The 24,524-nt window shown below is 41.2% G+C and overlaps 1 protein-coding gene and 1 long non-coding RNA gene across 4 annotated transcripts; one reads left to right on the top strand and one right to left on the bottom strand.

Annotated features, from left to right (window-relative positions):
• Nucleotides 1-314: 314 nt before the first annotated feature.
• Nucleotides 315-18,462, top strand: LOC137583176 (major heat shock 70 kDa protein Ab-like). Its single transcript, XM_068298092.1, has 2 exons — nucleotides 315-2,925; nucleotides 17,179-18,462. The coding sequence occupies exon 1, from the start codon at nucleotides 529-531 to the stop codon at nucleotides 2,455-2,457; it is 1,929 nt and encodes a 642-aa protein (XP_068154193.1). The 5' UTR covers nucleotides 315-528; the 3' UTR covers nucleotides 2,458-2,925; nucleotides 17,179-18,462.
• On the bottom strand, nucleotides 2,698-3,386 carry LOC137583177 (uncharacterized). Of its 3 annotated transcripts, none has more exons than XR_011033380.1 (3): nucleotides 3,030-3,304; nucleotides 2,793-2,918; nucleotides 2,698-2,712 (listed from the first exon to the last, which is right to left on the bottom strand). It is a non-coding gene; the product is annotated as an uncharacterized lncRNA (long non-coding RNA). The 3 variants fall into 3 exon arrangements; XR_011033379.1 differs by lacking the exon at nucleotides 2,698-2,712 and adding an exon at nucleotides 2,725-2,739 and having other exon boundaries at nucleotides 3,030-3,303; XR_011033378.1 differs by lacking the exon at nucleotides 2,698-2,712 and adding an exon at nucleotides 3,372-3,386 and having other exon boundaries at nucleotides 2,780-2,918; nucleotides 3,030-3,198.
• Nucleotides 18,463-24,524: the final 6,062 nt, after the last annotated feature.

The following is a 24,524-nucleotide window of genomic DNA, read 5'->3' as shown; positions in this document are numbered from 1 at the left end:
AAAGCCACCAAAGACCTTAATTATAATCAAAACCAAACCAAAGCACGAAGGAATCTTCCAGAACCTAAAATCTAATATTAATTGGCAATGATTGTTGAGGTAGGTAGAAAAAAAGAGAAAAAATACTTTTGAGAAATTTCCACCCTCTCAGCAGTACATATTGCGGGCCAGATATGTTCTCTCCCTTTCACACTCACATCAATCTGTCGATTGTTCGAGAGAGTTCGAGAAGAGAACGCCTCGAAGTTTCCGAAAGAGAGCGGCCAGGTATAAATAGGGCCGACAATTTCTCTTCGCAGCAATTCAATTCAAGCAAGCGAAGTGATACATCACAGAAACAAGCAAAACAAAACAAGCGACTAGCTGAACAAGCTAAACAACTGAAAAACATTAAACGTTAAAAGCGAACAACTAAAATTGTTTAAACAAACTAAAAAGTAAACAAGTTAATTTACAAATTCAAGCAAAACAGAATCATTCAAGAAGTAAATTATCCAAGTAAAGCAACAAGAAAAACAAAGGAAAAAAATGCCTGCAATCGGAATAGATTTGGGTACCACGTTCTCCTGCGTGGGTGTCTATCAACATGGAAAGGTGGAGATTATAGCCAATGACCAGGGCAATCGGACGACGCCCAGTTATGTGGCATTCACCGACTCGGAGCGCCTGATAGGCGATGCCGCTAAGAACCAGGTGGCCATGAATCCAAGGAACACAGTATTCGATGCTAAGCGTTTGATAGGCCGCAAGTACGACGATCCCAAGATAGCGGAGGACATCAAGCACTGGCCATTCAAGGTGGTCAGCGATGGAGGCAAGCCCAAGTTGGGAGTTGAGTTTAAAGGCGAGTCGAAGCGTTTCGCGCCCGAGGAGATTAGCTCGATGGTGCTGGCCAAGATGAAGGAGACAGCCGAGGCATATTTGGGCCAGAGCATCACAGATGCAGTCATCACAGTGCCAGCCTACTTCAACGACTCCCAGAGACAGGCTACCAAGGATGCTGGCCATATTGCTGGTCTAAATGTGCTGAGAATCATTAACGAGCCAACGGCGGCGGCTTTGGCCTATGGCCTGGACAAGAATCTGAAGGGAGAGAGGAATGTGTTGATATTCGACTTGGGAGGCGGTACTTTCGATGTTTCCATTCTAACTATTGACGAAGGATCTCTGTTTGAGGTTCGGGCCACTGCCGGCGACACACATCTTGGCGGAGAGGACTTTGACAACCGACTAGTGACACATTTGGCCGATGAATTCAAGCGCAAGTACAAAAAGGACCTGCGGTCAAATCCACGTGCACTGCGGCGCCTTCGCACAGCAGCTGAACGTGCCAAGCGCACCCTGTCATCCAGCACAGAAGCCACCATTGAGGTGGACGCATTGTTCGAGGGACATGACTTCTACACTAAAATAAGTCGTGCCCGTTTTGAGGAGCTGTGTGCCGACCTCTTCCGCAATACTTTACAGCCTGTGGAGAAGGCTCTGAATGATGCCAAGATGGACAAGGGACAAATCCATGACATTGTACTTGTGGGCGGCTCCACCCGGATTCCCAAGGTGCAGAGCCTGCTCCAACAGTTCTTCAACGGAAAGAGTCTGAACCTCTCAATCAACCCAGACGAAGCTGTGGCATATGGAGCTGCTGTCCAAGCTGCTATTCTCAGTGGCGACCAGAGCGGCAAGATCCAGGACGTTCTTCTGGTGGATGTGGCACCACTCTCACTTGGCATAGAAACTGCTGGCGGAGTTATGACCAAATTGATCGAACGCAATTGCCGGATCCCCTGCAAGCAAACCAAAACCTTCTCCACCTATGCCGACAATCAGCCTGGAGTTTCTATTCAAGTCTACGAGGGCGAACGAGTGATGACCAAAGACAACAATGCCCTGGGAACCTTCGATCTATCTGGAATTCCTCCGGCACCTAGAGGCGTTCCCCAAATAGAAGTCACCTTCGACATGGATGCCAACGGAATACTCAATGTCACCGCTAAGGAGATGAGCACGGGCAAGGCCAAGAATATCACGATCAAGAACGACAAGGGACGTCTGTCGCAAGCTGATATCGACCGAATGGTGAACGATGCGGAGCGTTATGCCGATGAGGACGAGAGACAGCGCCAACGGATCTCTTCCCGCAACAGCTTGGAGTCTTACGTTTTCAACGTGAAACAGGCTGTGGAGCAGGCCAGTGCCGACAAGCTCAGCGAGACAGACAAGTCCTCTGTTATTGAAAAGTGTGACGAGACCATTAAATGGCTGGATACTAACACCACAGCCGAAAAAGAAGAGTTCGATCACAAACTGGAGGAGCTCACCAAACACTGTTCGCCGATCATGACACGAATGCATCAGTCTGCCAGTCAGCCGGCCGGATCTGGATCTGGTGGCAACTGTGGTCAGCAGGCTGGAGGATTTGGTGGCTACTCTGGACCCACTGTTGAGGAAGTCGATTAAGCCAAAGAGATTCTCTATCATAGATTGTTCACGCCACCGGGTGAACAGCAGTGAGCGGCGAAGAGCAGTGAGCGGTGAGGAGGGTTTTTTGATCCTCGGCGTCTACGGTCACACCAGGAGGAGTGACTTGATTTTTTCCAATGGGCACCGCCATCACTAAGAATCGAGCCTTTCACCCGAACACCCGTTCTCTTGCATTTTTTACGATTTGTTAATCACTTTCAACCCGAATCTTTTCCGTGTGTGCCGGATTACCTGTGAATATTATATAAATAATAAAACCTACGTTTATTTAACCGAAGTTTTTCGTGCGTTTTAATTCACCACTCGCTCACCACAAACTGAAGAAATTGGCACCCGCCAACTCCTTGTATTTCATTTGGATCCTTCCGCCCCCCCACGAACATTGGTCCTTCGAGCCGGATATCCTTCCGCTCCTCCAGCTTGCATCGGCGGAATTCCTGATAAGTACAAAATTTCATTATTCATTTCATTTACATACTACTAAAAGTGTGAGGTTTTCCCGCTTCTCCATAGCGACCTACACACTTTTACATATTGTATGTACATACCTGACCTGTTCCAAGGTTTCATGGTAGTTCCTAATCCTTAGCGTGATTGTCCAACGTTCTCATTTTACATTCCACGATTATCCATTTTTATTTATGTTTTTTTTTCCTCGCACTTGTCCAAATCCACCTTTTTTACATATGCATTCACATGTACATGTAATTTCCACAGCTGTTTGCCAAATCCGCGTAAAAGTTTAAAAAACAAAAAAAAAATTATTAAAGTGTTATAAAAAATAGGGAAAAATAAAAATCAAAGTGTTCACCGCGTTTTCTTATGTGTTGGAATAATTATCTTTAATGCCAAACTTATTTCCGCACGCGCGTATCTACGTACATACATACATCGTCACCTGTTGATGTACGCGCATATGTACATACATATCCATATACATACAATCCCTTCGCACATTTACCACGACACAAAAGGCAAAAAAAATATTCTTTTTTTTTTTAAATAGCACTTCACGTATGCACCGCGATTTCTTGCGCGTTCGAATTAGGTGCGAAATTAATTTCCTCACGCGAGTTATGCCATTAGCAACACTTCCTATAACAGCCGACCCAAGAGGTCTACACTCCACATTAATGTAAACATAAACAATACCATTCCATTAAACATAGAGTGTCACAAGATAAGTGACAAGTTCCCTAAACATAGAGTGTCACAAGATAAGTGACAGTTTCCCTAAACATAGAGTGTCACAAGAAAAGTGACCAGAAGAAATCATTATAAACACTTAGATGTAAGCCAAACCAGAATATGATTTTATTCAATAAAGCAGTCTTGATTTAACACTCAACCAGAACAGACTCAATCTTAATTGGCGCAGTCGGTACTCGAGTTCACAGCTAAAATATTGTGGAAACTTTGAACGCAATCAAAGATAACGAAACAATATAATACTGTGGAAAACAAAACATTTAGTGACAAAATAAAATATATATATTGTGGAAACCTTGGAGAAAATCTAGGCCAACGAAACAATATAATATTATAAAAACATTTTGTGACAAATAACGAAACAATATAATATTGTAAAAACACTTTGTGCAAACAAACAGAATTATTGTGGAAACTTAAAAAAAAAAAAAAAGTTAACGAAACAATAAAACATACACCATTAAAATGGCACAAATTAACGAAATACAACAATGCATTCAAATGCTAACATCAATAATAATATCCAATCAAGAGATGCATTCTAATCCAACAACAAGGGAGAGAAACAGCATCGAGAAGGAAACAAGGTACTTGCCGGTGTTCACTGGACAGGAGGGAACGTTACATGGCTTCATTTCGGCAGTCAACCAAATCATGGAGGAGTATGATGATAACGACCAGGTCTTCACTGTTATATTCAACACCAAAATTCAAGGTCAGGCAAGAACTATGCTTAATATTAACCCCCCCTACATCTTGGGCTGATTGCAAAACTCGTCTTCGACATCATTATCGCCCAAGAACGGATCAAATGGGTCTAACCAGAAAAATTAATAACTTAAGGGTAACTACCGTTCGAGATCTTGATTTTAAAGTAAGAGCAATTGTTGAGGAAATTACTGATTTTTCGGTCTTTGAAAACAATAGCAGATTAGTTGACATATTAAGTGGTCTCTTAATTCAAAGAGTAAAAGAATTATCTTGTGGTCCAATGGCCATTGCCTTAATGAATAAAACAACATTAACAGATATAAGAATTGAACTTGCAAATTATATTGGTCTGAATTATGGAAATTTAAATAAAAAACTATTATTAACCAAAAATGACAATGACCATAGTACATATAACAAACAGACAACCAATAAAAATACAAACCAAAATACTGAACAGAGTCAAAATGTAAAACAGTCTCAAAATCCCAATAGACAACAGAGTCAAAATATTAGACAGTATCAAAATCCGAATAGACAACAGAGTCAGAACGTAAGACAAAATCAAAATTATCAGCAACCACAAAATTATCAGCAACCACCAGCAGAAGCAATGAGTGTAGATAATATAAATGAGGAAGTAGTAAACAGCACAGATAATCAAGAGTTTTTTACCAACTAGCCTCGGATGAAAAAAAAATTTTTATAAAAGGAACAATAGAGGAAGATACTTATATTATTTTGGTAGATACAGGATCAACCATAAGCATTTTAAACACAACTAATGTACATAATTCCAAATACAAAATAATTGAAAAATATTCAAAAACCATACATACGATAAAGGGAAAAATAGAAAGTGACAGTTACTTAGTGAAAACAAAAGTGCCAAGGGAGTTTAAATATATAAATTATGCAAGAACAAAATGGGTGGCTATGCCCCTGGAAAAATCATATGATTTTCTATTGGGCATGGACTTCATTCAAAGGAATTTTGCAAATATTGATTTTCAAAACAAAATTATTAAACTTAACAATGGGGTCGAAATTCCATTCCTTTCCAAACAATCAGAAGATGTTTGCGTAATGGAAGTAAGTGAAATTGATGATCTTAAGTTAAAAGAACTCAATACTGAGGAAGAACAAATAATAAGAAAGCTTTCAAAAAAGTACGAAAAGTTATGTTTCAAAGAAGGGGATCACTTAACCAATACTAACACTATAGTTCATAGCATAAAAACTACTACAGACCAACCTATTAATTCAAAACTCTATCGGGTCTCCCCAAAATATGAAGAAGAAATAAAGAAACAAATAATTTACATGGAAAACAATGGAATTATAAGAAAAAGCAAAAGCAAATATAGTTCTCCAATATGTGTCATACCTAAAAAAAGAGATAGCTCTGGAATTCAAAAGTATCGTATTTGTGTAGACTATAGGCGTTTAAACCAAGTAACCGTTCCAGATAAGTACCCAATACCTATCATGGACGCTGTATTAGACAAACTCGGTAAAGCTCAATATTTTACTACATTAGATTTAGCAAAAGGCTATCACCAAATTTTAATGGCAGAAGAAGATATAGAGAAAACAGCATTCATTTCACCAATGGGTTTATATGAATATGTTAGAATGCCTTTTGGGTTAAAAAATGCCCCAGCCACATTTCAACGTTTAATGAATGAAATACTGAGGGATTATATAAACAAAAATTGTGTTGTATACATGGACGATATTTTGATATTTTCAACAACACTTGAGGAACATAAGATTGCTTTGGAGAACATTTTCAAAGTACTTAGAAAGCATAACTTAAAAATTCAACCAGACAAATGTTCCTTCATGAAACAATATACTGAATATTTAGGACACATTCTCACAAAGGAAGGGATTAAACCCAATCCACATAAAATAGAAGCAATAAAAGCAATGCAGCTACCTAAAACAGAAAAGCAATTGAAAGGATTTCTTGGTATGACAGGATTTTACAGAAAATTTATTAAGGACTATGCCAAAATAGCTTACCCAATGATCAGATATTTACAAAAAGGCACACAAATTAATACAAATGACCCACAGTTTATAGATGCCTTTGAAAACCTTAAAACACTTATAAGCTCACATCCAATCTTAAAATATCCAGAGTTTGATAAACCATTTACCATTACAACAGATGCCAGTGACTTCGCAATAGGTGCAGTATTGTCTCAACAAGAGCAACCAGTTGCATTCCTTTCAAGAACTTTAAATAAACATGAAAAAAATTACAGTACAATTGATAAAGAATTTTTATCCATTATACATGCAGTAAACTATTTTAGACACTATTTGATAGGTAATAAATTCCAAATTAGAACAGATCATGCTCCGATAAAATATCTAAACTCAAAATACAAAGGGAAAGAAATGACAGCAAGACACCAAAGATGGATTTTAAAATTACAAGAATTCGATTATGACATAATATATTTGAAAGGAAAAGACAATAAAGTGGCAGACTTTTTAAGTAGACAGGAAACAGCTGAACTAATAAACAAGGATAAAACAAATGAGTCAAACTTTGAACTATCAGATACACAGCATTCAGCAGAGGAAGGAGGATTTACAAATTTCTATATAAAAGACGATATTGTAAACAAATATAAAACTCAGATAATAGTAACTTATACAACAACGGACAATATTAATATTCAGCATGGTAGAAAAATAATAGAAGTAAGCCCAGCAGAAACAGAAATTGAAATCGAAATCAAAATGCAAAATAATATAAATAAAGGAACAGTAGGAATTTTTTCAGAAGTTCCAGACTCAGAATATTATAAGATACAATGTATCTTAATGAACATTTTTTCACACTGTAATAATATAAAATTTTTTAAATGTACTAAGAGAGCTCAGGAAATTTCAAGCGAGGAAGAGTTACACAAACAAATAGCTATTTACCACACCAAAGATTCATTACATAGCGGAATAAATGAAGCTTTTAATTCGTTAAAGAACAAAATATATTTTCCAAAGCTAAGAGACCATATTCAGTTGATAATTTCAAATTGTAAAAAATGTAAGGAAATTAAATATGACAGAAAACCAATCAAACCTAAGTTTCAATTCACAGAAACACCGGATGTTAAAAATCAAATTATACATTTAGACATATTTCATATAAAACATAAATCGTTTGTTACAATCATAGACAAGCTCACAAAATTCGCAGTCGCTTATAATATAACAGATAGAAACTGGAAAACTAAAATGGAAATTATGATTGAACACTTTGCCAAATTCAATAAGCCACATAAAATAATAATGGATAATGAATTTCGATCAGAACAGATAAAACAATACTTAAACCAAGAACAAATAGAAATCCATTATACAAAGCCAAATTCACATACAGGAAATGCAGACATAGAAAGACTACATTCTACTCTCATTGAAATAATAGCAGGAATAGATGATGATTTATCAATTTCATCCAAAATGCAATTAGCAATAACAGCTTATAATAACCGTTATCACTCTACAATAAAATGTACACCAAATTATGCAAAAAACATAGAAGATGAGGAAAAACTAAAAAACACTATTATCAAGCACAAAGAAAAAATTTTAAGCAAACAAAATAATACAAGAGAAGATTATGAGGAGGAAAGACAGGAAGGACCAATTAAAAACTATAAACGAGTTAGGCATAAGGATGAACCTTATTTTAGAATTACAACATTAAATAATATTCATCCATGTAATATAAAAAGACCGTCAAAGCAGGAAAAAATTAATTTCCAACAAAATACAGATTGACATCCTTGAAACAAAAAAATTTTTTTTTTCTCTTATCCTCAGATTTTCATAATTTTTTACGTTATAATGTGTGTTCAAGGCAGATTACAAATTGAACCAATTCAATCAAATGCAGGATATGCACCTATACAAACTTATTCCACGGAAATAGTTAATGAAACAGTAATTATACTACACATTATTAATATCGACCCTTTAAATATTATAATAAATCAAATGGAGACAAACATTAAACATTTTAACATCACAGGAAAAAAGGAGCTATTAGCCGAAATAAATCTAATTAGAGCTAAAATAAAATCCATAACCCCAAACAACAGAATAAAAAGAGGAATGTTAAATATTGTAGGAACAACATACAAATGGCTTTTTGGAATTATGGATGATGAAGATAGAACAGATATTTTAGATCACCTTAACAATATTGACCAAAACAACCATAATATTATACAAGACATGAACCAACAAATTGTTATAAATACACATTTTAATAAAACAATACACAACTTAGCAGAAACAATTAAACAAGACAGAACAATAATCAAGGACATACTTACAAGCATGGACAATCAAAATCAAGAAATAGAAATGAAAATACTTCATAATGACCAAATGGGGAAATTAAAAAATATAGAATTCAAAATAAATTATATTCAGGAAAACATAGCATCAGCAAAAAATAATATAATCGTACCAGAAATTTTATCAGAAGAGGAAATAAATAAATTTGACATTGATTTTTATAAATTAAAGCTAATCCGTATGGGCATTTTAAAATATAAGAATAATTGCATCATAATCGCAATTAAAATCCCAAAATCATTTATAACCATAGATGTCAAGTTAATTATTCCTATACCAAATATAGATTATATACAAATAGACCAAGAAAATCAGTTAATTGTAGAAATAAATAATAAAACATTTACATATGAACCCAACAAAATTTTAAAAGAATTAAAATTAAGTAAAAGTTGTACCATTAATAATAATTGCAAATTTATATTCAACAATATAACGAGTATCGAAGAAATTGACGATGATACAATTATAATCAAAAATGCCAAGAATACAAAAATATATCAAAATTGCGATAAAAGAAATATTATACTTAAGGGAAGTAACTTAATTCAATTCGGTAACTGTAAAATTCAAATTCTAAATGAAATATTTTTTAACGAAAAAACAGAATTTCACGAAAAATTTTTTTATCCAACAGAACTATTGAATCAAACCTATAAAAACACAATTAACTTTGATCATGTAACAATAGATAATTTTGACAATTTAAAAGAAATCACAGAACTTAAATACGAAAAGAAAATGACAAATGGCATATTTTTAACACTTTTTATTATTATTATTATATGTTTATCCATTTATATACATATATACTGTAAAAAGAAAAATATAAACATTAATGTAAACAGAATTCAGGAGAATTCATACTCTCAGAGGGGAGGAGTTATGCCATTAGCAACACTTCCTATAACAGCCGACCCAAGAGGTCTACACTCCACATTAATGTAAACATAAACAATACCATTCCATTAAACATAGAGTGTCACAAGATAAGTGACAAGTTCCCTAAACATAGAGTGTCACAAGATAAGTGACAGTTTCCCTAAACATAGAGTGTCACAAGAAAAGTGACCAGAAGAAATCATTATAAACACTTAGATGTAAGCCAAACCAGAATATGATTTTATTCAATAAAGCAGTCTTGATTTAACACTCAACCAGAACAGACTCAATCTTAATTCGCGCGTCTTTGGATACCGGTGCACTTGCTTACATACGTACATACATACATATGTATATGCTTACATAGTCATACATTGCACATACATATGTACATATCCACAACACATAATACATTTCGGTGTCGCGCATTGATTTAACACAACCCCACATCCAATTAAATTACAATTACTTACGTTTTTTTTTTGTTGTTGTGAACAACGCGTGTGCATACATATCTATACTCACCTGTGTACTTATGCATGTACGTACACACATAGATCAAAGCATCTGTCCATATGCATTGATCGGTTGTTTTATTTGCGCACAACACTCGCGGTGTGTAAAAGCGTTCTTTTGTTCTTGGTTTTCCGCACAACCACAAAAAAAAAAATTATTCACATACATAATTAAACAACAAAATCAAAAACCAAATATATAAACAGCGGCCGACAGCTGTTTTCGGAGTAGTGGTGACACGTGAGTCGAGTCGTGATATCGATAGGCGGCTCAAGCGCGCCAAATTTAAATCACATTATTTCCGATTCTCCTTTTTCGCCTAATTATATATCCGCCCATATTTATAAAACAATACATATATATTTTTCCAGCACTATCGTGCCCACATTTATATATCCGTCCATATTTATAAATTATTTATATAATTTTTCCGGCCAACTTTTTGCGCTCATATATATATATCCGCCCATATTTATAAATAAATACATATATATTTTTTCCAGCACTATCGGGTCCATATTTATATATCCGCCCATATTTATAAATGAATACATATATATTTTCCAGAACTATCGGGCCCATATTTATATATCCGTCCATATTTATAAATTATATATATAATTTTTCGGCCAGTATTTTGCGCTCATATATATATCCGCCCATATTTATAAATAAACACATATAAATTTTTTCCAGCACTATCGGGCCCATATTTATATATCCGTTCATATTTAAAAACTATATATATATTTTTTCCGGCCAGTATTTTGCGCTCATATATATATCCGCCCATATTTATAAATAAACCCATATAAATTTGTTCCAGCACTATCGGGCCCATATTTATATATCCGTTCATATTTAAAAACTATATATATATTTTTTCCGGCCAGCCTTTTGCGCTCATATATATATCCGCCCATATTTCTAAATAAATACATATATATATATTTTTTCCAGCACTATCGGGCCCATATTTATATCTCCGTCCATATTTATAAATTATATATACAATTTTTTCCGGCCATTATTCTGCGCACACATATATATCCAGATCCAGATTTATATAAAAACGTATTTTCCTTTTATCCTATACATCTTTATTTATATATTTCATCCGTGTTTTGTTTTATACGTACTCCCATCGGTAATTTTCAATCCCCATTCGTGCGTTCGTATATTATTCCGCATCTATCCCCATTAAAGGGGCTTCGTTTCCGAGCCACACGCGAGAAAATTCTCCCGCAATCCTGCGGTGCACAGTGAGGAAGTTCTTGCGTCCCCATACAGTCCACTTCTCACTTCCAAAACAAAAAAAAAGGACGCGCACAAACGCGGTGTTCGTCGGTAAGGTCGTCCCCTGAGTATGTCAACGGAGCCGTCCAAGACTGCGCCGAAGTCCAACAGTCTTTCGTCTCCCTCTGCAACTCCGGAGAAGGTTCGGCCTCCGACAACTCCGGTGACCGTGAAGCGTACGGATATTTCGCGCAAGTTCTCGTCAGTTCGCAGCCGCAGCGAATCCCCAAGGTCCCGTCCGTCTTCGTCCAGCTTACCTGAGGGTCGCAGATTCTCGGTTAAAGACTCGAGGGAACACAAAGGTCGTTCCAAGCTTTCAACTCAGACCCAGATTCCGCACGTTGTTGTGACGCACTGTTCTGACGCTCCCGTCACCCGATCCGTATCACAACAGCGTAGAGAACACTCCAGAATGTCCCTTTCCGATTTCGTTATAGCGTGCGACGCATTGACTCTGTTTGAAGCTCGCGAGAGTGAAGCTCTAACTTCTGAAGTGCCCTTGTTTTCCATTAAAATGCACTTAGAGCAGCTCAAATCCCTTTGGTCAACTGTCGAGATGGAATACTCCCGTTGTCACAAGGCCTTGACAATCCAAGCCGACGAGGAAAGCTTGGCAAACATAAGCCACATCAAGGCGAAGCACGAATCCGCTTACGCGGCATATGTGCGATGCGGGACGTTGTTCGGAGAACGCATCGAACAGCTCTCGGCACAGATGACGACTCCTAGGCGTCAGCCAACCGCTCCGTCGGGGCCACCGGGGCATAGAGTTCCTCCGTGTGAGGTAGAGACATTTGATGGCGACAGCCTAGCATGGCCCACATTCCGCGATTTGTTCGCCGCCATTTATATCGCCAATCCGTATTTGTCACAAGTGGAGAAGCTCTATCACTTGAACGCCAAGACGCGAGGGGAAGCGAGAACCATCGTGGCTAAGTCCCCCCTGACGAATGAGGGTTTCCAGGCCGCGTGGGAGAACCTCACCGCACGGTACGAAAACAGCCGTCTGCTGGTCATGACTCAAGCCAGACAACTCCTTCAGATTCCCGCGGTGGCACAAGAGTCGGGCAAATCCTTGCGAGAGCTGCAGACCGCGTTTCAAGGGTGTCTTACCGCACTTGAGCGTTCGGGTGTTAGTACTGAGAATTGGGATGTCCTACTTATCGCCATCTGCACTAGTAAATTGCCGAAGGCCACAATCCTCCTGTGGGAGCAATCAGTGCCCAATAAGACTGTCGTCTCAACGTGGTCCGATTTGAACCAATTTCTTACCGATCGGTATCGTGTCCTGGATGCCACCGAAGAACATAAGTCGGCCCCAAGTGTCCAAGCCATCCCCATTGGTCCCCGCAAATCCTCTGCAACGATGAAAGTCCAAGCGTTTCCAGCGAAAGCTCAGCTCAAATCGGCGTCTTGCAAGCTGTGCCATCGGGAAAATCACCCAATACGGCTCTGCCCTAGTTTCCTTGATATGCCTGTTCAGAGGCGGCTGGAAACCATTAGACAGCAGGGACTTTGTCTGAACTGTTTTGCCCGCGGTCATCAAGTGAAGGGCTGCTCCAGTGCGCATAATTGCCATACCTGCAAGGAACGTCATCATACGCTGTTGCATCCTAGTGATGTGTCCGTGCCCTCGCCATCCGCTGCGCAAGTCCCACCATCCAGCGCCACAGAGCGCCCGTCCGCGAGCGACCAGCTCACAAATGCTCAAAGTTATTTTGCATCTACCCCAGGCAGAGGCCTTTTAGGCACTGCGATTGTCACTCTGCACCATCGTGGTGTGGATCATCATATTCGGGCGTTGATCGACTCGGGAGCCGATTCAACTTTTCTCTCCGAACGTGTCTTCAGCATGGTCCAGCCCCCCTTCTACCCAGTAGACGCCGCGGTTACTGGCATGGGCCAGAGTGATGGAGGCTGCGCCGACAAGGTGTGTCTGCTAATGCTGTCTCCCCCGTGTGACAGATTGAACAAGATTGAGGTCTCCGCCCTGGTCGTATCCAAATTGTCAGGGGCCATTCCAACAGCTCCATTCCTTAATACGGTTCCGACGCAGTGCCTCGATCGCCCCCTGGCTGACCCGTACTACAACAAGCCCGCGCCTATTGACATGATCATCGGTGTAGACCTGTTTCCCCACATCCTCGGAGAACGGATCAAAAAGGATATTGGTGATTTTGTCGGGCTAGAAACCATCTTTGGATGGGTTCTGTGTGGGGCTATCACTCCTGACCCCCCGGTGTCTAGATCCGTTTTCGCGGCACAGACGCGAGTTAGTCCCGAAGCAAAGCTTGATGTACTCCTCACCAAGTTTTGGGAGGTGGAAGACCTTCCCGCAAAGCCGGAAAAGGAGGATGACGCATTCTGCGAGCGGAACTTCCAGGAGACCACCCAAAGGGGAAAGGACGGCCGATATGTTGTGTCCCTACCGTTCAAAGATCCGAATAGCGTTGACTTGGGCCACTCAAGACCGATCGCGCTGGCTCAATTCCTGCGGAATGAAGCACGCCTTCTCAAGGATCCGGTTCTAAAAACGCAGTACGATGCCATTATTCAAGAGTACGAGGAATTGGGTCATATGATTCGGGTGACGCCGCCTCAAGATGGGAAAAACTTCTATCTCCCCCATCATGCGGTGTTTAAGCCCGATAGCACCACCACTAAGGTACGCGTGGTATTTAACGCGTCGAGCCCCTCCACACAAGGCATCAGCCTCAACGATGTCTTGCACACCGGTCCTACTCTTCAGGCCGACCTCACGCTTCAGGTACTGAAATGGCGGTTCTTTCAATTCGTTTTCAATGCCGACATAACGCAGATGTATCGACAAATCCGAGTCGATCCCAGGCATACCCCCTTTCAGCGGATCCTCTACCGAGACCGCTGCGGCAATATTCAGGATTACGAGTTACAAACTGTCACGTTTGGGGTTAACTGCGCGCCATTCTTGGCGATCCGAGTCCTTTTTACAACTGGCACAAGACGTGCAAGCGATGTATCCTCAGGCGAGCGAAATCCTTCGGAACTACATGTATGTTGATGATGTCCTTGCCGGCGCTCACACTGAAGCCGACGCCCGTCTCGCCATACGAGAGCTTCAAGCGGCCCTCCAATCTGCGGGCTTCCCGCTTCGGAAGTGGACTTCCAATAAGAAGGAAGTACTTCTAGCCATTCCGAGAGAGCACCTGCTGCGAGAGGACTTTCTCGAGCTGGAAGACGCGAGCACTGCAAAAACCTTGGGTATTCGATGGCAAGCTGCTGAGGACGTCTTCTTCTTCACCGTAGCGGACCCCCACTTGAAGCAGTCGATCTCCAAGAGGCAGGTTCTGTCCCATATCGCTAAGCTCTTTGAGCCCGCTGGTTGGCTAGCCCCATTTGTCATCCGAGCGAAGATATTCATGCAGCAAATCTGGCTTACCGAACTGGGCTGGGATGATGTTCTGCCGCCTCTCCTGCTGCAGCAATGGCACGAATTCCTGCAGGATTACCCAGGCCTCAGTCGACTCCGCATTCCCCGTTGGCTAAACACCAGCGATAAGCTCTCGTGGGAGCTTCATGGCTTCTGTGACGCGTCACAGAAAGCGTATTGAGCGGCCCTATATGTGCGGGTTCGGTACGGCAATCAAGTAGACGTCCATTTATTAACGGCTAAGACCCGTGTAGCTCCAGTCAAAACAGTCTCGCTGCCTCGGCTGGAGTTGTGCGGAGCGGTTCTGCTAGCCGATCTCTGGGCGTCGATCGTTCCTGAACTCCCAATCCCACCTGCAACCTCCCAGTTTTGGACCGACTCTACCATCGTGTTGGCTTGGCTCAATAAACCCCCGTGCAGTTGGTCCACCTTCGTGGCCAATCGGGTATCCAGGATCTCCGAAAGCACCAGTAGCCAAAGCTGGTCACATGTGCGCTCCGAGGACAACCCCGCTGATCTGGCGAGCCGTGGAGTCTCCGCGGCCGAGCTATCGGCCAGCAGCCTCTGGTGGCATGGGCCGGACTGGCTCCAGCGAGCCCCCGAGTATTGGCCAACTCCCCATAACGAACTCCCAGACACCCAGCTGGAGCAACGGGTCCAGTGCCACACCACCGCGACCACCCTACTCGAGGACGTCAGCGAACGTTTCTCGAATTATGGTAGGGCACTACGAGTCATCGCGTACATCCTACGCTTCGCCACCAGGAGGATTTCGACGCCTTCCACGGTTCTCCTCACCAATGACGAACTTCTTTCCGCCGAGCGCGGATTCGGACCTCTCAGCGGCGGGAATACCTCGCGGAGATACGGGCCCTGGGTGAAGGGCGACCCCTACCATCATCCAGCACTCTACTCAATCTGAACCCATTTCTCGACCAGCATGGGTTACTCCGCTCCTGCGGACGACTCCGGGCCGCTGAATCCCTCCGATATGATGAACGTCACCCTATTCTCCTCCCCTATAGTACTCATTTCACTCGCCTGCTTGTCGAATTCGCCCACCGCATCACGTTGCATGGCGGCAATCAACTGATGGTGCGGTATTTGCGCACCAAATTCTGGATCCCACGGATAAAGAACATGGTAAAGTCCCACATCAAGGGGTGCAAGGTCTGCATCGTTCATCGTCGACGACTACAGACCCAGATGATGGGTGATCTCCCTCGAGAACGCATCACGTACTCCAGGCCCTTCACCCACACGGGCATTGACTTCGCAGGGCCGTTCGAGATCAAAAACTACACCGGGCGTGCGTGTCTCATAACTAAGGGTTATGTCTGCGTCTTTGTGTGTTTCAGCACGAAGGCAATCCATCTCGAGGCTACCTCCGACCTCACCACTGAAAGATTTCTTGCAGCCTTCTCTCGGTTTGTCGCACGGAGACAATGCCCACAGCGCATTTACTCCGACAACGGCAAAACCTTCGTAGGGGCCTCAAAGGCGCTCGAAAAAGATTTCCTGAACGCCACCAAGCTTGAAATAATGAAGGCATTCCCCCAGCACATCCTATCCTGGCAGTTCATTCCGCCAAGCGCGCCCCATATGGGAGGACTGTGGGAAGCAGGGGTCAAAAGTTTTAAGACCCTGTTTTACAAGTCCTCGTCCACTGTCAAATACACCTTCGAGGAACTTTCCACTCTCCTGTGTAGGATCGAAGCGTGCCTAAACTCCAGGCCAATCTCTCCCATGAGTGAGGACCCAGAGGATCTACTGGCCCTAAGCCCGGGACATTTCCTGATTGGAGGACCACTCTTAGCCATTGCGGAACCGGAAATTCTGGTCGAGCCTATGTCGCTGATCAACCGATGGCAGCGACTAAAGGCAATCCAGCAGGCTTTCTGCCGCCGCTGGAAGAGTGAGTACCTCAAGGAGCTTCACAAACGGAACAAGTGGAAATCACCGACTCGCAGCATCCAGACCGGCGACCTCGTGATCGTGTCCGAAGATCATCTCCCCTCCAACGAGTGGCGCTTAGGGCGAATTGAGCGCACTCTGCCCGGGGCTGACGGTCTCGTCCGAGTGGCTGATGTCACCACCGCGCGTGGGTCTATCCGAAGACCCGTAGCGAAGCTCATTCTGTTGCAAGACAGCCGGAGTCCTGAGTCTAAAACCTTATCGTGACTCCCAATCCCTCTATGTTTCCTCCGAATGTCCTCGTCTCCGTGCATGTTTCTCGTTCCCGTGCATAGACTAATCCACTCCCCCATACGTAATTTCTTTCGTTACAGTTCATTCAGCTCGCCCCTTCATAGCGACATGGCCCCCACGCGTCTGCCGCACCACCGCAGCAAACGAGCTCCACAGGGCACGAACGTGTACCGATGCCGGGTCTGTCGGGGGGTTCATGCACTCCGGCAGTGTCAGCGCTTCCTGAACCTCCGAGGGGAAAAGCGGCTTCGGGCGGTGCTCATCAATAAGTATTGTCCCAATAGCTTGGCACACGAGCATTCATCCGACGCGTGTCGGACTCGCCATGGTTGCCGACGATGCGGGCAAAGGCACCATACCCTGCTCCACATGGCCGACCAACCGCCGAGACGACGTGCCTCCGCCCGGCGTCGCAGCCGATCACCCCCTCCGGGCGTGCTGCACCCCCGCTACAACCCCGTTCCCGATCATCGTCCGACCGCTCCGCTTCCCCAGAAGGCGCACCCGAGATTTCGTTATCCTCCCTGCTCCACGCCAGGACGACGACTGTCCTGCCAACCGCAGTCCTCCGGTTGGGCAATGGCTCGAAATCCTTCGAGACCCGCGTCCTTCTTGATGCGTGTGCGGCTGAGAGCCGCATCAATCTCTCCTTTGCCCGGTCCCTGGGGTTAGCTGTGACCAAGGTCGGGGTCGACCAAGCCTGTACGGCCGTCCTCGAGTCGAGGTCCGACAAGACGTTCCGACGGAACGTTATATTCCGGGTCGAAGAGGACTTGCTCATCCGCACTCCCATCCGGGAAGTGGCGGCGCCGGTCCGAGAGAAGTTCGCCACCCTGATCCTGGCCGACCCCTACTTCTATCGGCCGGCGTCGGTATCCGTGGTGCTCGGGGCAGACCTCTATCCTGAGGTCATCCAACCAGGCTGTGTGCCCGGTCATAGCGGTACTCCCGCAGCCCAGAGCACCGTGTTCGGATGGGTCGTCTCCGGCTCCTGTGGGATCTAGGCGCTCCAGGACGTTGCCGTCCCCCATCCTTTATATGTCCAGGGTGGCAATTGCAACATGTTGCAAGGGGGGCGGTATGTTCACGCCACCGGGTGAACAGCAGTGAGCGGCGAAGAGCAGTGAGCGGTGAGGAGTGAGGAGGGTTTTTTGATCCTCGGCGTCTACGGTCACACCAGGAGGAGTGACTTGATTTTTTCCAATGGGCACCGCCATCACTAAGAATCGAGCCTTTCACCCGAACACCCGTTCTCTTGCATTTTTTACGATTTGTTAATCACTTTCAACCCGAATCTTTTCCGTGTGTGCCGGATTACCTGTGAATATTATATAAATAATAAAACCTACGTTTATTTAACCGAAGTTTTTCGTGCGTTTTAATTCACCACTCGCTCACCACAAACTGAAGAAATTGGCACCCGCCAACTCCTTGTATTTCATTTGGATCCTTCCGCCCCCCCACGAACATAGATATTTAAGTTTTTGAGACTGAAGTTGGTTGGTTAATCATTCCAAATTACTAGACTTATCTTAGAAGAATAATAAATTATTGTATTGTTTTAAGTTAGCAACAAATTCATAAATATATTTAAATTATTGAATCAAAGTTGAAACACAAATGTCTTTTTTTTTTTTATCTCCATATCCTTACATTCGTTTTACTTTAGTATTTGGTTAATTATCGTAGTTAGTTTAATTATAGTTTAGTTTTTGAATTTGTTGAAATAGAATTTGAAAAAATTTGGTATCACAAATATAAACTTCAATCTTCAAATACTTACGTATGTGTCAATCGACCTCCTGACTAACTTTGAATTTTTACAGAGCTTTAAATAATCGTATTTACTTGATGATTGTTGTTGTTGTTATACCCTTGCAAAAAGGGAATATAAGTTTTGTTCAGAAGTGTGAAGCGCATAGAAGGAAGCATCTCCGACCATATATTTTCTAGATCAGAACGACGAGACGAATCTATATAGTCATGACCATCCGTCTGCCCGTCCATTTGGATTGATGCGAACGACTTCTACGTCGTGAAAGCTACAGAGCTGAAATTTTGCATGTGGCCTTCTTTTAACCGAATCGGACCACTAAATCATATACATATCTCCCATTCAAACGGCAATGAAACAAACTGTGACTGCGAAATCACTTCGTTGATTGTCATACAAACTAATACTTGTCAGTTAACTATATCGAATAGCTCCTATAGGAACGATTGGTCGAAAACGGTGACTTCGTCAATAACTTCGTTACTTTCTCAATTGAACATAACAATTAATCATTTTGCTAAATTTGATCAAGATGGGGTGACTATATCACATACATAGCTTCCATAGGAACTTGGTGCACAAAGCTAAAACTTTTGGACAGTTCATTTTTGGGCTAGCATGTCCAATCTCATAATATTACAGCGACTTCAGAGCAAAACCCTGTCGTGTCACCCATCTCAAGTCACCGACGAGATCACCAGGCTAATGAACTTGTTTTGAGCGCCTTAAAAGGCCCACTAGGCCATTGGAAAATAATTAATTGGATAATAGATCATGAATCCTTTTAAGAAGACTTCCTATCCTGTGATATTTCCTATTCTACGATATTTTACTGAATATAGCTTTTTGGTCAAATTTGCTTATTGTTTCCTGTAAATATTATGCAAATAAAACCTTCTCACTAATCTATGTGGTTTACTGAATTTATACCAAAGTTGGATCGAACATAGGTTATTTCATTTCTAAATGTTTTTAGTTTTACCCTTCCGAAAAGGGTATATTACTGCTGGTCATAGGTGTGCCAGGAATATAAGGAAAAATACCAATAATCCCATTGGATTGATAACAGATACCAGAGCGACTCTCTTCATATTTTCGTGTTGGGCCTTATCACAGAAACAATTCAATTGTAATGTTTTAATTTAAGTCATTGCTCTTTAATCCAGCAAAGTCGTCTGACGTTCAGAGTGAAACAGACTTTTATAATCTAATTTATTTCATAATATTTTTCATCATGAACTTCCCACTTTGTGTATTTTTTTTACACTTTGGATTCCAAAAAGTAGCCTCAACATCCACCACAATATTGAATGACCATGAAGTGAGTGTAAAAGTGAAAAGTAAAAGTCCTTATAATAGCTAAATCTATTTATAGTATTGTGGACTTATCGATGCTGAGGAGGATCTGTGTTCCTCTTACTGCTACAGTTCCATGAAGCTTTCTCTCGCATATATTATGGAGTTGAAAGAGAAAATTAAACTACTGGAAGGGAAACAATCGCTGGTTGAAAATGAAAATATAGAACTGCGAAAAAGATTATTAGAAATGGAAAATGTTAAAGGTCAAAGTGAGCAGATCGAGCAATTGCGAGCAGAAAATAAAGACTTGAGAACAATTCTTAGGCAATCTGTTCAGCAACAAAATAATATTGCGCGGATCGAAAGTTTTATTAGTGATGTAATTAACAAACAGAAAAATGAAATTGAAGAAGGGAAACTTAAAGCAGCTAAAGATCAGGATGATTTAAAGAAAGAAATTGAATTGAGGAAAATTGATAAAAAACAAATGGAGGAGATAGAACAAAATTTGAAGCAAAATATCAAAAACTTAAAAGTGAACTTAGCAAACGAAAAGTCGAGTCGAGCTAAAGCTAAAAGAGATTTTGATTCTATAACTAAAGAACTAAAAAGTTATCAGGCTAAGGAAGAGAATTGCAGTAATAAAGTAAAGGAATTAAATTCTACAGTGACATTTTGTGTCAGGGATTTGGAAGAAATACAAGCTAAATTAGCTGATAAAAGTACTGAACTTGAAAGCAATTTCTTGCAACTGAACCAAACTGAGAAAAATTTACGCGAGTGCAGGGGAAAACTACCGAAAGTCCCTTGCAAAGGCTTGTCAACCGGAGTCCATCAAATTCATTTTGTCGATCATTTTTCTGCTTCGTGCAACGGGGATATAGAAGGTGGTGGGTGGATAGTTATTCTGAACCGATTTGATGGCAGCGTAGACTTTGATGGAACTTGGAATGACTATCGAAATGGATTCGGCAACGTTGAGGGAGAATTTTTTATTGGGCTCGAAAAATTGCACCGCATCACCGATTCGGACTGTTATGAACTGTTTATACAATTAGGATTCTTTAATGGAAGTGTCGCATTTGCTAGTTATGATAATTTTAAAATTGGCAACGAAGACGACCAATATGAACTCAAATCGGTGGGAAAATTCAGAGGAACAGTTCAGAACAGAATGGACTACCACATTAACAAGAAATTTTCCACAAGGGATCGTGGCGAATTTTTAAACTGTGCCATCGCGTGGAGTGGTGGTTGGTGGTATGAAAAATGTTATACAGTGTACGTACATAATTAATTTTTCGTTTCTACAAGTAAGAATTTAAAAATGTATTTAATTACTAGGCACCTCACTGGCAAATATTTTAACAGTGAAGTCGACGATGCCAGCAGTATGAACTGGGATAGTCCATCCCTCAAATCTGCCAAGATGCTCATTCGACCAAAATCTAAGGTTTAAAATGAACCCTTAAAACCCCAAGAACACTTAATTATAATTTAATTAAAAACATTTATAATTCTTGATGTCCTATGATGTCCGTTGACTGGTGGCGGAGCTAGGCTGCTCATATGGTTGTAAACGGCATGTAAAAAGAACATTACATATATATAATGCATTTTTATACCCTTGCAAAAAGGGTATATTAATTTTGGTCAGAAGTGTGCAACGCATAGAACGAAGCATCTCCGACCATACAAAGTATATATATTCTTGATCAGCACGACGAGACGAGTTCAACTAGCCATGTCCGTCCGTCCGTCCGTCTGGATCAACGCAAACTCCTCCTAGACCGTAAGAGCTACAGAGCTGAAATTTTGCACGTAGGCTTGTATATACTGCAGGCGTTGTATATCTCGGATTCAGCCGGATCGGACCACTATATCATATAGCTCCCATACAAACCCCAAAGTCACGAACAGTGACTTTTCTCAATAACTTCGTTATTTTCTATGCTATTATCGTGAAACTTAATATTAGAGAGTTTGCTACGCCTATAAGCGACTATGCCAAATTTGATCAAGATCGGGTGACTATATCATATAGCTCCCTTACAAACGGCCAAGTCACGAACAGTGACTTTCTCAATAACTTCGTTATTTTCTGAGCTATTGTCGTGAAACTTAATATTAGAGAGTTTACTACGCCTATAAGCGACTATGCCAAATTTTATCAAGATCAGGTGACTGTATCATATAGCTCCCATAGGAACGATTGGTCGAAAACAGTGACTTTTGTAAATAACTTCGTTACTTTTAACGCGATTGCTTTTAAATTAAACATTTCTTAATTTAATATATATGTTAATGACTGTGCCGAATTTGATAAACATCGGGTGACTATATCATATAGCTCCCATAGGAACGATCGGTGGAAAACAGTGACTTTGATCAATATCTTCGTTATTTCCTATGATTGTAGGCCTTTCTTTCTCAAGCTTAAGCCTTTTTAGGTAAAACGTTCTTCCACATTGATGGCTAAGAGGTAAGGATAGAGTTACCAAAAAAGTTGCAAGGGTATACAAACTTTGACGCGGTCGAAGTTAGCCCCGGCCCTCTGGTTATTATTAATTTAAAGTATTTGTCTCACTGGCTGAATGGTATACCTAAGTCGGAGAGACGACTCACCTACTTGTTTTTTTCCAGAAGGAGAATTACAAGGCGTACTATATAGGATACCCGCTGTACCCTGCCACGTTTCGCTGTGGCATATTCAATGGCTGGTTCCATAATAATCCTCTGCCTTTGGCTTAGCCGCCTCGTCTTCCGTACCGATTCCCGCTCTTCTTCAGTCCTATTCGAAGCATTTCTTCTGATTCTTTCTGCGCTGCGAGTACGACGAACCAAATTCGCCTTTTTAGGAAGCATTATTTCGTTTGTAACTGAAACAGGAGAATAAGTATTTTAATGACTGCTCCGCCTGCTGCAGTCGATACACGGAAAGCCGTTATAAAACCTATTTTATTAGCGCTCGCGAGTATGATATCGACATACAAAGTGGACAAAAACCAAGCTTGAACGGTTCAGTAGTTTCTGAATATATATTGTATTGTAGGTACTCACACAACATTCGTAGATAGTGGTAAACTATGAACCTAACTGTGCAGCAACAACTATGGTTTTCGGCTTAGGCGATTCACTAATCTGCACGCAAACACGGATCCTCGTTGTGTAGTGTCCGTATAAACACCTAGATCTCAGAGACTATGAAAGCTACTGCTATGTAAAGTGATCAAGTTATTTCAAATTTTCAAAAGCATAAATGACTTTGGTAATATAAATTTAAAATATATTTACTTTACTGCACGGTGCATGGTACTTCATTTTGAAAACTCTAATTTCGGATTGGGTGCGGGTGGGTATGGGTTAGGTTCCTCAACCCGACAACTCATTTGGAAATATGAAAACGCAATTGTGAAATATTTATGAAGTCGCAAGTGACACAGCTGATGACTCGAAAATTGAAACCCCCTCGCCAAACACGAACTATAAATTTCAAGAGTATTTTAATACAAATTAACCAAAAAAAGTGAAAATAATGCGATCGATTTAGAGATAGAAACTACTTCTACTTGCGACAACTACTTCTTCAAATATGGGAATTTTGGACTTTTGAAAGCTGGCAACTAACTTGAAATAGTAACAACTGGTGGTCAAACATATTTTATGTATCCCTGTGAGCTCTGCGACGAGATTGTCCAGTGCAAATCTCGAAAAGTTCCTTTTTTTGTATACAAAATATGTAATTTCAGTGCTGAGTTGGATAAAGCATAACAACATTTTATTTCCACTTCTACTATTACTTAACAAGCCCCTCTAGTTTGGATAGATGAAAGATAGTTCTATGTGCCGAAATAAATAAATATGCCGATAATTTTTTTAATTTAAACTTATGCCAATGGCAATGCCTCTGTCCGTCTGTCTGGATGAAAGCAAACTCCTCCTGGGCTTTTAAAGCTGCAGATTTCTAAATCTTGGATTGAGTTGGAGTGGACAACTACATATGTATATAAGAAGTTTTCATAGTAACGATCGGTCGAAGTTCAGTCGTATTTCAATAGTTTTGTCATTTCCCAAACGATTGTTTTAATATATTATTATAGTTGTATGTATATATAATATTTGTTCATTCGGTCTTAAATTCCAAACTCGTGTACTCTACCAGCTTTCGCTTTCGTCGAAAATTGTTCAGGTTTCATGAGCACTATGAAAACAGTTTCTGTATTCACATGCATCATGAATTTAACGATGTCAGCACAGGGTGGTTGCAGAAGCTTTTCACCACATTTACACTTCCACATTCAGGGTGGAATTTCCCCTAACCTGGATATTCCAAGTGCGAATGGATAAAAACTA

This window comes from Drosophila tropicalis, unplaced genomic scaffold (assembly GCF_018151085.1).
Source record: "Drosophila tropicalis isolate 14030-0801.00 unplaced genomic scaffold, ASM1815108v1 contig_859, whole genome shotgun sequence".
Lineage (NCBI taxonomy): Eukaryota > Metazoa > Arthropoda > Insecta > Diptera > Drosophilidae > Drosophila > Drosophila tropicalis.
The sequence above is the reverse complement of the archived record's forward strand: the minus strand, read 5'-3'. Positions and strand labels throughout refer to the sequence as shown.

Coding starts and splice junctions, on each gene's coding strand:
- LOC137583176 (XM_068298092.1), top strand. CDS start 529: ATGCCTGCAATCGGAATAGATTTGGGTACCACGTTCTCCTGCGTGGGT.